General features: G+C 41.2%; 1 protein-coding gene across 6 annotated transcripts in view; it reads left to right on the top strand.

The window, feature by feature from the left end:
* Nucleotides 1-15479, top strand: part of RAPGEF3 (Rap guanine nucleotide exchange factor 3) — a 61571-nt gene that overhangs the window by 7790 nt on the left and 38302 nt on the right. The window contains exon 3 of one of the 6 annotated variants that reach the window (XM_039352593.1): nucleotides 13111-13286. The exons of 3 other annotated variants lie outside the window; for them this stretch is intronic. Coding sequence is in view for 1 of the 3 variants with exons in the window: in XM_039352592.1 (XP_039208526.1) it covers nucleotides 4959-4997 (39 nt within the window). In the remaining 2 variants the exon portion in view is untranslated. Of the gene's footprint in view, nucleotides 1-4328; nucleotides 4998-13110; nucleotides 13287-14640; nucleotides 14789-15479 lie in introns of those variants that run through there. 2 more of the 6 variants (XM_039352594.1, XM_039352592.1) reach the window with 2 other exon arrangements.

Genomic DNA, 15479 nt, shown 5'->3' on the forward strand with positions numbered 1-15479 from the left:
TTTATCCTTGAATCTGGATTTCTGTACTCCTCCTCTAGGCCAATTGTGCCACTTTTCTTTCTTTTCACAAATGAGGAGTCTGGAAATAGGAGGCTTGTGTTCCTCAACAAAAGGTATATTATAAATATAACAAAAAAATATTGCCCCATATAGAAATATCTAAATATGGTACCTGCAGGAAACTAGTATGACAGGAAAAATGCTAGACTAGGATCTTTGTAACTGCAGTCTAATTTTCTATATGCGGGAACGTTCTTGATGAAAAAGTCCATTGAGTTGCTGCTGACAATATGAGGGAGGGTGGGCAGAGCCCTGCTTGGTTTGTTATTTTGAGAGGATTTATTTTTAGATGGCAGAGGGGAATAAAAGTGGTGTTTGTCTCAGGACTGCTGTGAAAGTAGAGAAGGAATGAGCTGAGTTATAAGTAACACTTGGAACAGGAGAACCGTTTTGGACTCTCTCTTAAGGGTTCTACATGCTTTCCTTCTGATGGGTAGGAAAAAACAGGTAGCAGTCAGGAACGGAACCAAGGAGATAATTCCAGTGCTTTTTTTGTAAAAAAAAAAAAAAAAATGGTGCCGGAACTCACACATGTCATACAACCCGCCTTGCCTACCCTACAAGGTTCCATCCAAAAAAGGTGCGGGACCTCCGTTCTGGGCGTTCTATGACAAAAAAAGCCCTGGATAATTCCATAGTAAACTGGTGGGGTGATTCAAGAAATGTATATGATCCATATTCAAGCAAACCAATGGCAAAGCATCAGTTATTCCCTGCACATATTTTATCTGCAGATTCTTACCTGAGGGCCATATTCAGAGTATCCTGGACTCTGCTAGGGAAAGATGGGCAGGTCAAAGTACCTGCAACCACATCCAATGATTTTGTAGGTTTATTTGCAGGCGTAATTCCCCATATTCACCCTGGCTTCCCTGTGGTGAACATCTTGTGTAGTAATCTGGGATTCTGCAGAGAGTGGAGCCTGAAGAAACAGCTGAGCTTCTCTATAGTTCAGGATTGCCAACTGGGAACTTGATCCTGTGTTTTCTGGCTCCTGGAGGCAGCTTAACAGGACAGAATGGCTAGATCCAGGAAATAATCAACACTTCTTTGTGGATATAAGGCTACCTGCCTTGAAGTGGGTGGGTGGTATGTTCTATTGAAAAAAAAAACCCTTCCTTAGATTTGACCTTCTTTTGCCCAGTATTCAACCTTCCCTTTTCAGGAAAAGTTATTAAGAAATTGCTAGGGAACCTTGCTTGGAAGATTGTGAAGGAAATAAGTATCTGAAACATTTTCAGATTTCTGGCCCAGTCATGGGACAGTTACTTTACAGCTTCCTTTCATCAATGACTTTGTCAGGGCTTAGATGGGGGCGGGGGAGAGTATTAGAACTATAAGTGGCATTCAGTACTGTACCATTGATCGTGACATCTTTCTGGACTGTCTATATGGGCTAGGAGCGGGAGTACAATTTTATTCTGCTCCTATCTGAGTTGGCAATCGTAGTTAGTGTTAATAGTGGAGAAAGACCCAAGCCTTTGGATCTTTCTTTGCAAACCTCTGCAGGAGCTGGAGCTCTCCTTTATATTATTTTATATTTTCATGAAAGATTTTAGAGAAATCACCTGTCATTTAAGGAGTAAAGTTAGAGAGGTCGCCAATATATCAATAACATCTAGCTTTACGCTGTTGCCTCAGGGTCTGTACATGTCAGAGATGCCATGGAAATTCTGAAGGTACCTAGATTTGGATGAAATGAAACAAGCTTAGAGTAAGTCCTACTTACTATTTGCCTTCACATGATGATGTGCTTTTAAAGTGGCCTATCCACAGTCCCTGAGAACTGAGGAACTCTATAATATTGTTTTTGAGGGTTATTCTGGATAGGATCAAAGTCTCTGATTTGGGGCTCCTCCTGGACTCTCAGTTCCCAATGAAGCAGCAGGTAGGAATTCTGGCTGGGGGGCTTGGCCCAACGTCTGATGCTTTACAGCCATTTCTAAGTGGTTTATAGTCAGAATATTGTCCCCAATAATGTGGATCCCCATTTTATCTACCTCAGGAAGATGGAAGGCTGAGTCAACCTTGGGCTGGTCAGAATTGCACTCCAGGCAGTGAGCAGTGAGTTCACCTGCAATACTGCATTCTAACCACTGTGCCACCTCAGTCCTGGTGTACCACCATGGTAATTACATCTTGATAATCTCACAGCTGGACTATTGTAATATGCTATGTATGGAGCTGCCTTTGGAGAAAACACAGTAGAAGCAATTGGTACAAAACATAGCAGCTAGAAGAGCTGGTTGTTGACTGACAATCCCCTTAGTATAGATTGATAATCTATTTTATGTTGATGCATTGGTTAGCATTGGACCCAATTCAAAGGTTGGTTATGCTATAATATAACACCAGGATACACAGTAATGTATGACATAGCTGTCATTTACTCATAGTGCTATGAGTAAATGACATAGTAGTCCCCACGTTGTTGACCTCTCATCACCCAGGTTTACTATTCCTCCTTGTATTTTGTAGGGAAGCTGGTCTTATTTCATTGGGGCTTTACTCTGAGCTGGTTGTGGGCACCGTGGTAGGATATCATAGTAAATTGACTGTATATAGTTGTATTGATTATATTCCTAATGCAATTTTTAATTTTCTCTGATAGTTGATGCCCAAAATGCATCAGGATTGGAATGGATTAGCAATATTGTTAATCAATCGATCTACAGAGAATCTCTCTAGGAAAATGACAAGATGTAGAAGAGATAGTTGGGGAAGGGCTGAAGGACCTTCACTTGAGGGAGCCAGAGGGACCTGCTCACCACAGGGGCTGCAGGCAGTCACTTTATAAATAGAAATAGAAAACAGCTATACAGTGTCTTTTGACTGCATGGTGACAGTAAGAAAAATGGGGATGTGGAGAGCTGAGCATATTTGTATTAAATCGCATAGGATTTTCAGTGTTTTCTTGGTAGCATGTAATGTATGAACGAGTTTTTAATTGGACTTGTATGTATGTTGTCTTCATATTTTAAGATATTTTTATTGAAGATTTTTACATAGTAAAAGATAAATGTGAAAACATATTTAAAGTAAAGTTAGAAAAAAGAAAAAAAGATGAAAAGTATGGGAGAAAATAGAAAAATATGTATATTTTAGAAATCAAAAATAACTTTTATTTCATTTTTATTCTCTCTGATTTAGGGGAAAAAAAGATTTTCATGGGCCTTTATGCCCTGGGCCTAATGGATAAGTCCATCCTAGAGCCCCAAAGTAAATAAGAATACCAGACATTAAGTGGGAAAATGCTTTTAGCTAATACATATATAAACTGAAGCGAGGGAAAAGTCAGTTAAAATCCTCAGCATCTGCATCCAGAATATCTGGTGTGCCCTGAGCCCTGGTAGTTCAGTAGTTAGAATGCGATATTGAAGGCTAACTCTGCCCACAGCCAGGAGTTCAAGCCTGATGGGGCTCAAGGTTGACTCAGCCTTCCATCCTTCCGAGGTCGGTAAAATGAGGACCCAGATTGTTGGGGGCCATATGCAAATAATGCTTCTTCATTGTAAACCATCCAGAGAATGCTGTAAAGCAGTACGGAGCAGTATATAAGCCTAATTGCTATTGCTATTTCACCTCTTGTGATGTCAACTGTTAGAGGTGGCATCTACTGAAGAAGGAGTTATCCCGATGATACCTGTACCTTTTACAGAAACCTCATTCTTTGTGGTGCTGTTGTTTTTTTAATAGTGCAGCCCCAAAGTGCTATACAAGTGATACCATGTGCTGAAAATTATGCCTTTGGCTGTCATGAACTTCTGACTCCTTTCATGAATATTGGCTGAACTGCGATACTTTTCCAACATCTGAACAGTCCACTTGAAAGGGGGGAGCAGATGTGGAAGTTCAGCACGGTGGCTTCCAAGATAGGGAGAGTCTAGGTGTTAAAACGGAAGCAACAGGAACAAATCAGCCATATAGGTTGAGAATTCTGAGTTTTCCGCCACTTTACGACCCTTCTTGACACAGTTGTTAAGTGATTCACTGCAGTTGTTAAGTTAGTAACATGTTTTGTTAAGTGAATCTGGCTTCCCCATTGACTTTGAAGGTTAGAAGGTCGCAAGAAGTGATCACATGACTCCCTGGGACACTGCAATCATCAGAAATGTGAGTCAATTGCCAAGCATCTGATTTTTGACCACATGACCATGGGGATGCTGCAATGGTCATAAGTGTAAAAAATGGTCATAAGTCACTTTTTTTAGTGCCCCCGTAACTTTGAACGGTCACTAAATGAATTGTTGTAAGGTGAGGATCTACCTGTGTAGCAATAATCAGAAGACCTGGTTTCCTTACTGCATTTTATAGCGTGTCAGCTCTTTAGCACAACTAAGTTAATATTGTCTCCTTGGACTCCTACTTTTGTTAGCTAAGATCTTTTAATAGAGATGCTAATTATTGAATTATTGTCTTCCTATTGAGTTATAGATTCTCTTTTCAGGGCTAGGTGTGGGGCCAGAAGGTAAACAGAGAAAGCAGTGAAGTTCTTAGAGGTGAGGTATTATCTGCTGTTGGCAGAACAAATGCCAAAAGGCAAGGACAGCTTGATCCTTGTGTATTTCTGACTTGGTAGCAAGCCAGATTTGGCTACAAGTCTGTGCATAGCGATTCTTACTAATCTGCTTGGCAACAAAAAGTGTATCTCTCTACCTCTTGAGAACAGTGCTGAATCAGTCAATGATCTGGAGTTCAGTTTCCAACCTCTTCTGCCACAAAACAGGACAGACTGGTCGCCTTCGGGCCAAGTCCCACCACCAACACCTGGACATCTTTCCCCTGTTGTCCAAATGAAATGCGGCCTTTTCACAACATGGCAGCAAAAATATAACTTCAGCTTCCAAAGTTTCAGATCCTGCAACTTTTTTTAAAAAAAGCCAACATTTGCAGCTGCGATGGGTCAGTCAGAATTTGTTCAGTTGCCTGATGTTAAGGTAAGGAATGAAACAAGGGCAGTAACCCTATGCGTATTTATTTTTCATTCAGTGTTTATATGGAACACGTTAGTTTGATCTCTTCGGGACTAAGTTATGCTCAACAGCAATTTTCTCTTTATGGTCTGCTGCTAGAACTGCGTTGGACAATATCCCCTCGTCAGGAGGATATGTTTGACAGATCTCAGCAATAGCTATTCATTATCCATGTTTATTTGAGCGATGTATTTTCCTTATTCTCCCGTTTGTTTGATTGTGGCTCTTCTGGAGTAGAGGGAGCCAAGTATCCTTAAGTACTGTCATATTAGACTCCTCGCTCTGCCCAGAAGACTGCAGTTATTAAGATGATTCTTCCTCATGATGTGTGATTAAAATAAAACCTCTCCAGTGAAGGGTGAGTTTTGCAGAAGTGAAATGTTACTTAGTGGTGTGTTGTGGTGACTAAGGTGTTGGATGACATTTAGGGAGACTTGGCTTCAGGTCTTCATTCTGTTACAAAATTGGTTAGGTGACCTTGGGCCAGTAATTCTCAAAGACATAGCCAAATTGTGGTTGTGTGGTTAAATTTGGGAGAAGGAAACGTGGATTTCCATTTCCAGGAAGAGAAAAAAAGCGGGAGATGAAGCTAAGTAAAATAAATATATAAGTAGGGAACAAGATAAGAGGGAAGCACTTCTAGGTTTATTTGGCTTAAATAGCCATGGGTGTGTATATGTATACACATACAGACACATATGCACATGCACAAGGTGTACCAAAAGTCAGTCCCAATATGTTTCATTAGTTATTTCTTCTTTTTCAGAGAAAATCTTACTTAGGACTGTGTTTAGGAATGTTCAAAGGTTATGTCTCAAACAAGTAAGGACCTATTTAGAAAAAAAAAACATCATTTAATGTCATTTTTATAACAAATTATTTATGGCTCCTGGCTTTTGTTATACCTTTTGTGTATATGCGTATGTGGGCGGGTACATCTGCATCAGTGTGTGGGTGTGTGCATGCACACACACTGCACCTTTGAGTTAGTTTTTGATTTCTGCCTGGACAGGTCGCTGCAGTTTTCTTGGCAAGGTCATTTGGAAATAGTTACCATTGCCTGCTTCCTAGGGCTGAGATGACTAGCCCAAGGTCATCCAGCTTATTTCGTGCCTAAAGCGGGACTAGAACTCATGGTCTCCTGGTTTCTAGCCTGGTATATGTATTTGGGTATTAAAAAAAACCTTGTTCCACTCCCCTCCACGTCTTATTGATTAAGTGACAGTGGACTCCGCCTTCACTGAATGTGATACAGATATAGTTTGAATAGGAGAGTGGCTATCTCAGGATGAGAGACAGCTCTATAGCACACTTGCCCGAAGAGAACTGCAATGATGTTCTGTGTGTTTGGTTTATTTTACAAATGTGATTAGTAGAAGTGGTTTAATTCATCTAGCAGAATTCAACCTTTTTTCTTCTGTTTATTTCTATTTTTCATTTTGAATTTGTGAATGCCAATTTTTAATTAAGTACGCTTTTAATCAAAGAGCAGCTAGTTTATATCACAAGGAAACCTAGCTGGATTAAAACATCTATTTGGTCAATACTAAGGTGACCAACTTTTTTACAACAAAAAGGAGGACACGAATAAATTGAAGAAAAAAATATCGTAAATAAAAGAAACATTGTATTTATTGCAACAGTAATACAGAATACACTATAATATGATAAATGCATAATAAAAACCATTTGTAACAATAACATTTTATATTGTAATTATGCTTACATGCCTATTAATTATTTAAATGAGTACTTTTCCATTGAATGAATATTTTTTGTCAATGTATCATCTTCTAACAATATATTGGAAATATCTGAACAAAAAATATCCTTCATATTGAATTTTACGGCAAGTGCTGCAGCTAGAGTATCAACATTCAATCTCGATTTCTCACTTGTCCAAAAATCTACACGGCTGGATTGCGCGGGGGTGAGTGGCGGAGGCAGGTGTTGTGAGCCAGGTGCTCCAGGACGGCCATGTAGGTGCGCAGGGTGAGGTGCTGGCAGCGCATGTCAGCACTGCGTAGACCACCAGCTGGTGCAGCCCATGGAAGGTCAACTGCCCGACATACCCCTGCCCATAGCTGCCCCACCAGCACCACTGCCCTGCCATGGAGAGCCGGCCCCGCAGCTCGCAAAGCACCAGCCGAGCCAGCTCTGGCCCTGCAGCCGCCCCCCAGTACCACCGCCCATCCTGCGCATCCCCATAGAGCCAGCCCCATGGCTTGCAAAGGCAAAGCACCAGCCACGCCGGCTCCGGCCCTGCAGCCGCCCACGCCAGCTGCCCCCCAGCACCACCGCCCACCCTGCACATCCCCGCAGAGCCAGCCCCACGGCTCGCAAAGGCAAAGCACCAGCTGCCCCGGCTCCGGCCCTGCAACTGCCCCCCCAGCTGCCCCCCAGTACCACTGCCCATCCTGCGCATCCCCGTAGAGCTGGCCCCGCAGCTCGCAAAGCACCAGACATGCTGGCTCCAGCACTGCAGCCACCCCCCAGCCGCCCCCCAGCACCACCGCCTACCCTGTGCATCCCTGTGTAGAACCGAACAGGGAAGATCAAGAGAAACTTACTGCTCCAGTCTCCTCCAGCTATCTGCAGAACTAAGTAGGAGATGGTGTAGTTGGGTAGCAGTGAGGGGTGCAAAGTTCCTGCAACTTGCACGTGCAAAGTTTGCCGCCCAGGTGTTTTGGTGCACTCAGCAGCAATTCCTATTGGCTTTCGAAACCAATGGGGGAGTAGCACAGCTCAGGCAAAAGTTGAAAAAAAATATCAAAAAAAGGTCCCGGAACGCCTTCTGAGTGTTCTATGAGGGAAAAAAAGCCCTGCAGATTAGTCTTCAAATATAGAAAAAGAGGACATTTAGGAGGACATTTTCGAGGGAGGACAGAACTCACAAATGGAGGACTGTCCTCCCAAAAGGAGGACGGTATATGGAAAAGGAGGATATTTAGGAGGACACTTTTTGAGGGAGGACAGAACTCAAAAAAGGAGGACTGTCCTCCCAAAAGGAGGATGGTTGGTCACCTTATCAATACATTATTAATTCTAAGGATCAGCAGCTGAAAGGGTAAATTTGATATATTTGGAGGGGTTGCTAATCTAGCCCAGAAAGAGCTTTTTTTGTCTATGTGATAAGAGAATTTGATGAACAATTTAATGAACCAATGAGAGGTCGTGGTTAAACAGTATCCAGCACATAGTGTTTCATGACTTGGTCATTAAAAGTTATATTATTTTGTAATGGCTACAGACAGGTGGGGAGGGACATCAAACTGGAACTTAGACAAAAAAATGACATGTTCCAAGGAAGTCCAACAATTTGCAGTAGTGAAAAAATACCTTTTTTTAAAAAAAGAGAGGGGGGGGGGAGAAAACATACAGAAAATCCAACCCAATATGCTCAGGAATTGCCAATGATTGAAAGCAGACTGAGAAAGAAGAACTGAGGGGAGGTTTCTGCCTTTAAAATCGTTTGGGGACATATATTCTGCCTTTTTAATATTTCCCAAAACATTTCTTTCTCTGGATTCTTCCCACAACTACTAATTTATAGTCTAGCTGACTGTGCTGAGCAAGATCTGTTTAACTGTGATTTAGCTATGATTCATGCAATGGTTTAGAAATCTCAGTGGCAGGGTTCGATTCAGTAGACTAAGCCAAAAGCAAATGAATCCCATTATGGTATATTAAATGTAGAGCTGGTTGGTTGAAATCTCAGGCAAGAATAAGCCAGATACTTAATCCATCTTCTAGCACAGTGTTTCCCAAACTTGACAATTTTAAGGCATGAGGACTTCAACTCCCAGAATTCCACAGCCAGCAATGCTGAGTTGAAGTCCACATGCCTTAAAATTGTCAAGTTTGGGAAACACTGTTCTAGCAAATCCCCCCTTATTTGTGATAGAAGGAGAATTAGATCCACTTTAGCCAGGAGCTGGCTTCTCCTGCAGCCCAGATATTGCCCTCTGTGTTTTAATCTCAGCATGCCCATTGTACATTTACCTGTCCTTGAAGGAGATAATCCACTGAAAATTTAGGACCTTCCAGACTTCAACTGGTAGCTAGACTGACTGGGTGTCAAATGGAAAATCACTTACATTTTCAGTATTATCTTTGAGTACAGAAGGTGGCACCTGGCCCTTGGTACAAATACCATCCAGCCATGCCCTTGCGCTGAGAGATTGCAGACAAGGCAGATTTTCTTTCTAAGCCAAGGCTTGCAGCAATGATGGGAATGGCTGTTTTTCTTGGACTAGCCTTTCCTTTCCTTTAAGCCTGACCCACAGAGTAGATGATAGGATTTAACCCTCATTTCTTTGGGTGGGTTTTTCTGCACTCATCCTAGGTGAGAAATAAAAAAGAAAAGGGAACCAGTAGTTTACATGATTAATATAATGTTTGATCCATGATTCTAGTGCTTGAGTGATTTCAAAAGAATGAGATCCTTCCCCCCACCTCTCTGTCCCCCAGTCTTGGGTTGCTTAAAAGCAGGCTTGCACTTATGGCATAGTGGAGGGAGAGATCCCTGGCTACAGGAAGGGATAAAGTGGCGTCCATTTTTTCCCCTGTTCTTTGCATTCCTTGCAACGTCCCTTAAGGCTGTGACACTTGATCAGTCAAGAAATCAGAAGGCGCTAGCTAGCATTTTCTGACTAGCAAATGTTATTAAAAGGCATAAACATTAGTGAACTGCTGCTCACTTCATCAGTTGCACCCAGTGGAATTGCAGCTCATGAGAAGGTCTACCAGGCTCCTCATTTTTTTAAATCACCATAAACTAACTTGGCTGTTCTCTTGCAACGTCTGATCAGTCAAGGTAAACGAAAAGGCACAGTGACCAACCTACTGGTTTGGGGGTTTTTTTCCCCTCCCTGCATGGCTTCTGGACATAAGCATGTCCCATTTTGGCTTATTGGCAAAGGGAAAGAAGACATGAAGAGGCCTGTGCAGAACTGGGGCATGCCAGGTTGGCCTCAGTCAGCAGACAGTTGCCTGTGAGTTGCCGCTTCTGCTTGGAGCCCAGCCCAGGCTGGAGGCACTGTTGCTCACTCCACAGCAGCTGGCAGCCCTTGTGATGTTTGTCATGTAAACAGGTTAAGAGGCGGGTGCTGTTTGTACTCCCCAGTGAGGTAAATGAGCAGCCCTGATGAGCTGGCAGGACACCTTGGGAGGGAAGGGAGAAAGTGTTCTCCTGGGAGGACATTTCTTAGAATCCTTAAAAAAACACATTAGTGGTGGCCTATCGCTTCCTGAAATCTCCAAGATCGAGAAAGAAAGGGACAAAGGGGGCCTTTACGTCAAGCCTGGGCTGGCATTCTCAGGGCTGAGACTCATGTTCGATGTTTGGCTCAGATTAAGAAGCAAGAAATAAAAATAAGAGAATTTTCCATCACCCTTGAGGAGATAGTAGATGCAAATAGAGCTGAATGGGCTTCCTAAATCTGCCTTGGGGTGCTTTAGAACAGCCCATCTTCTGTTGTGTCACCTCTGCTTGACTCTCTTGCTATCATTAACAGAATAACAGAGCTGGAAGTGACCTGGAGGCCTTCTAGTCTGACCCCCTGCAACAAAGAGAAAGCCAAATCTTTCTTGCTTCAAGGAGAGTTTTGGAAGACAGGATAGAGAGTCGCTTGATAGTGAGAAGGGCAGCATATAAATTTAATCAACAAACAAATTCAATCAAAGTATATTCATGCCAGCCCTTACAATTCCTCTTCTGGGCTGATTAAATCTTGCATACAACCCAACACTCTTTCAGCCTTCTTTCTCTGACCTATGTTTCATAACAGTGGTACAGCATCATTTCTTATGGCATAAGAAGAAGGTCTCTCTTAAGCTAGGTTCAGCCTGTGGTTTCACAAACTCTTTAGTTTTTTCTTGCCAATGTTTAGGAGGTGGCTTGCCATGAATTTCTTGTAGGCTTTTTTTAAAAAAATACTTTTGAAGTTAGCATACAATCCTCTACTTCCTGTTGATCTTCCCTCCAAATACACTATAGTATAAGCCAGATGAGATTCCACTTAACTTTTTTGAAATTAGTCAAATTTGGCCTCATGCTGACACCTGCATGATTTTCACCAACGTGTAAAAATTTCTCAGATGGTATGTCTTGGGTGGATGATAACACTGGGAAGTTCACACATTTTTCCTGAAGTCTATATGAATCAGGTAATTTATGTGATTATTATCCTTTCAGGAGAAGAGGGGGTTGTCTAAACCTGTGTATGTTGCATGCCCCCAGGTTTTTTTTACTTTGTTAAATCCCTTAACAGATTATTTATAAGCATCTTTATTTAATCTATGCGTATTTGCATATTAATTAAACAATGGTTCTGAAGAATGTGTTTATGGATTACATATGATGTGCCAGTACATGTGATAGCAAGCACTATTTTGAGAAGAATATTTCTATGTGAGTGAAAAGGGGCAAAGCTGCTTAAAATCCTCAAGGGAAAAGAAAGTTGTTTTAAAAGAGCTCTAAATTAAAACAGTGCAGCGTAAGTAGCAATCAGCAAGTGAACAGGGTGAGCAAACAGCATTTCATCTAATTGTAAATAACATTGTTTACAAAATGTTTTGTGACAACATTTTATCAAGAGGATTGAGTAGGAGGAAGAGACAAGGAAGAAAGGTAAAACAAGAGCATCCTGAGAGGTTGGGTGGTCAGCTGCAGGTATGAAAAAGGTTACAGGACACTGTAACCGTCATAAATATGAGTCAATTGCCAAGCATCTGAATTTTGATCACGTGATCATAGGGATGCTCAAATAGTTGTAAGTGTGAAAATTGGTAATAAGTCACTTTTCTCAGTGCTGTGGTAACTTTGAACGGTCGCTAAGTGAACTGTTGTAAGTCGAGGACTGCCTGTATGGAATAAGGTAGCCAATTTCCAGTGAACAAATGAACAGTAAGAATTAATAAGTTTGTCGATAGAGTCCCTAACAACTTTTCCCTCTAAATGAGTAGTATGTATTAGCACATTGAGAGTCTGAGAAGGGAGACTCTCTGTACTATCTGTACTACGAGAAATAAAAAATGTCTGTTAATGGTGTTGAAGGAACAAAAGATGAATAGACAGAAATCTGTAGTCCTGACCTGAAATGTTCTTGATTAAGATAAAGTCAGAGAATTGGAACTGCTTCAGCAGATCAGCGCATATGCAGTTTTATCACATCAAAGAAAAGAGATGGTAAAAAACAGCTGACAAAGGGACAAATTCAGCGGATGAGTAGAGCAACTAAAAAGTAAGACGCAATTAGAAGAAATTTTGTACCAAAGGAATTGAGAGACAGCTTTGAAATGCCCACGAAAGAAACAGGCTCTGAACATTTATGGTGGGGGAAAAAAAAGACACAATGCTCAATAGGAGACAGAGAACAATTGTGGAAGCTGATGGCCAGCGACCAAAAAGAGCCAAAAGAAATGTATATTACCTCATGAATTGTGTTGTCTTCCAAGATTAGGGATTGTGGCTTTGAAAATTACTTTTTTTTTTTTTTTCCTGCTGATCCACTTAGGGACAAATAACATTGCAAAGTGTAGCTGCAGCTGTATCATTATGTACTCTAAAGAGATAGTAAGGAAGCTCAATGAAGATGACATCAGGTAAAGGACGCTGTATATAGAGAGTAGTTTGAGGAATGTGGGTGACTTGAAATAAGGATAATGAAAGAGGCGTGGTAAAAATAAAAATCTACAGAGGAAAGAAACAGGTTTTGATGGCCTTTGAAAGGCTAGAAGTTTGGAGTCCCTTTGTTTGATTCTTTTTCTTTGTCAGCTCTTTCGTAGTACTACCTTTTTCTGATCTGATAAATCTTCATATATTTTAATCTGCTGAAGGTGGACACACAACATTCCTTATTTAATGACAATGTGTTTAACAATTATTCAGACTTAACCATGACACTGATTGGTAGTTATAGCTGGACCTTGTACTTACAGCGGGCACAGTGTCCTTGCAGTCATGTGATTATGACCTGGGTGCTTGGTGTCCAGTTTGTAGTTATGATATTGTAATGTAGCATCTCATGGTCAGGTGATCCAAATTTGGACCTTTCCTGCTGGTTTTACTCAACAGGGAAGCTGGCAGAAAATTGGAAGTGATGATCAGGGAGGTCCTTGCTTAATGACTCTGTGCAGTTCTCGCTTAATGATGGTGACCAGGACTGCCATCACTAAGCAGTATGGTCACAATAGTTTTCAACTTATGATGGCTTTGCTTGACAATGGAGTTCCCAGTCCCAATTACTATTGGTAAGTGAATACTATCTTTACTAGTGGGTAGTGTTGGATCGGATGGAGTTCAGTGGAGAAAGAGGGGGGAGAACTGAATCTGATTAGGTTTAAAGCATGATGGCTGGGAGTTGAAATTAAGTTGAATTCTGGGAATTGAAGTCCACAAGTCTTAAAGTTGCCAAAGTCGGGTGCCCCAGCTTAAAGGAAAATAAGATATGTTGCTGTGCCAAGGTGGAAAGGATGAAGTTCTGGTTTTCAGAAGGGAGCAACAGTGGAGGCCGATGGCTTCTTGTGAAGTGGCTGCGAGGGGCTGAAGAGAGAATGTGTCACTTAGTTTTTAGTGATGGGTCTTGGAAGGAAGATGCAACCAGACCTCCCAATGTTTTAGCCTTTGAAAGCCATTGAGACTTGGCTTTTTTACTGAAGCACTGGAATAGGACTATATAGATAGATATAGGGAGTCCTTGACATTTGACCACAGTTGGGGCCAGAATTTCCATTCTTAAGCAAGACAGTTATGTGAGTTATAGCCAATTTTATGATTTTTTTTTGGGCGATAGTGGTTAAGTGAATCACTGCCATTGTTAAGTAAATAATCTGCCCGAGTGTGGTTGCCCTGACTGAGCTCACATAAAAGGCGTGTTACCACTTTCTACAGAGCATCCTGTCATACATCATTACAGTCTGGTTTGGAAGCATCACTGCTTCAGACAGGAAGACGGAAGACGGTGCAGAGAGTGGTGAGGATGGCAGAAAAGATTATTGGCAGTTCCCTCCCTTCCACCCCGGGCATAGCATATAAGTGTTGCTTGAGCAGGGTCCGCAAGATTGTCTGGGACACTACACATCCTGTTCACGACCTGTTTTCCTTGTTACTTTCCAGGAGGAGGCTTCGTGGTATCTGATGCAGAATGTCCAGATTCAGTCACAGTTTTCTTCTATATAGTGTTAACCTTGTGAACTCTAAAGCTTCCAAAAATTTTTCCACTATGTATTCAAAATGGACAGTGATTAATATTTATATGTTATTTATATGTAAGGGTGTAGGTTTATACATATGTTGTATATAGCATGTTTAAAGATGTGTTATGCATGTGTACACTTTTGAGAGCAAGCAACTAAATTTCATTTTTGATGTGTGCTGTTATGCCCACAATAAAAATGTGAATAAAGGTTTATCTATAAAGGTTATCTGTATTATAGTATGATGTGGGAACCTAGCTGCTGCTTGCTGTCTTTAACTTCAAATCATACAGTGCCTTCCTATGCATTTTTATTTTGAAATAAGTTACTACACATTGTGTTTAATGGGTTTTATTTCATGGTAACTGTGTTTTGCCTTATCTCCGATTTCACTTTTGTGTTTTGCCAGATGTTAATCCGAACTTCCACTGTCCTTTCTCTTTCCTGGTTTCTTCTTCTGTTTTGAACATAAGCTGGCCATCTGTGCCAGAAAAATGCTATCCTTTCATGTCCATGTTGCAAGCTGATCAGTATCTGAAGCAGCTACTGAAAAGAATGTGAGGAACACAAGTTGTGTTTATTGAAATGTTTTCGTGGGTTCTTGTTATAGCACTCAGCATTCCAGTGCATTCCAGCCAAGCCACTCTGCTGCTAGCTGAAGTGTCAAAAGGAGTAACTCTTGTAGTTTGCTGCCTGCTTGCTATTTCATTTAATTACTTCTGTTTGTGCACAGCTGGCCCAAGAAGGGGCTGAGAGAAAAAAAAACACATCAAAATGCCATTCCTTCCCATTCTGCTGTCCATAAAAAAACACTGTCTGAGTTAATCACTTCATCATTATTTTGCTGTAAAAAGACTGGCTTAAACAGTAATGTCTGTTTCCCCCCCCCCCTCTCTGTGTTTAATATGTATTGATTTGCATCTAAAAGTAAATGGGGCTTAATTTGGCATTTTTTTTGATGCAAGTTTAATTGCTGAAGGAAAGGTTGCATCTGTAAACGGGTGATATTACATCAAATGATGTGTGAAAAGATTGGTCACATCAGGAACTACACATTAAGCTTTCACATCTTTGTAGTAGTAATATTTTTCAGCCACAGCAGATTGTACATCCTTGGGGTCCACAGGAAATCCTTGAAACAGGGATGGCATTTTCTTTGTGGTTTTATTTTCTACACACAGATGTAACACTATAACCTTGAGCAAATGCATATTACGTGATCCTGAATGATTATATAACAATGTTCTT

The sequence above is a fragment of the Crotalus tigris genome, unplaced genomic scaffold, assembly GCF_016545835.1.
Source record: "Crotalus tigris isolate CLP2741 ecotype Arizona unplaced genomic scaffold, ASM1654583v1 scf7180000018445.1570621, whole genome shotgun sequence".
In the NCBI taxonomy this organism is placed as follows: domain Eukaryota; kingdom Metazoa; phylum Chordata; class Lepidosauria; order Squamata; family Viperidae; genus Crotalus; species Crotalus tigris.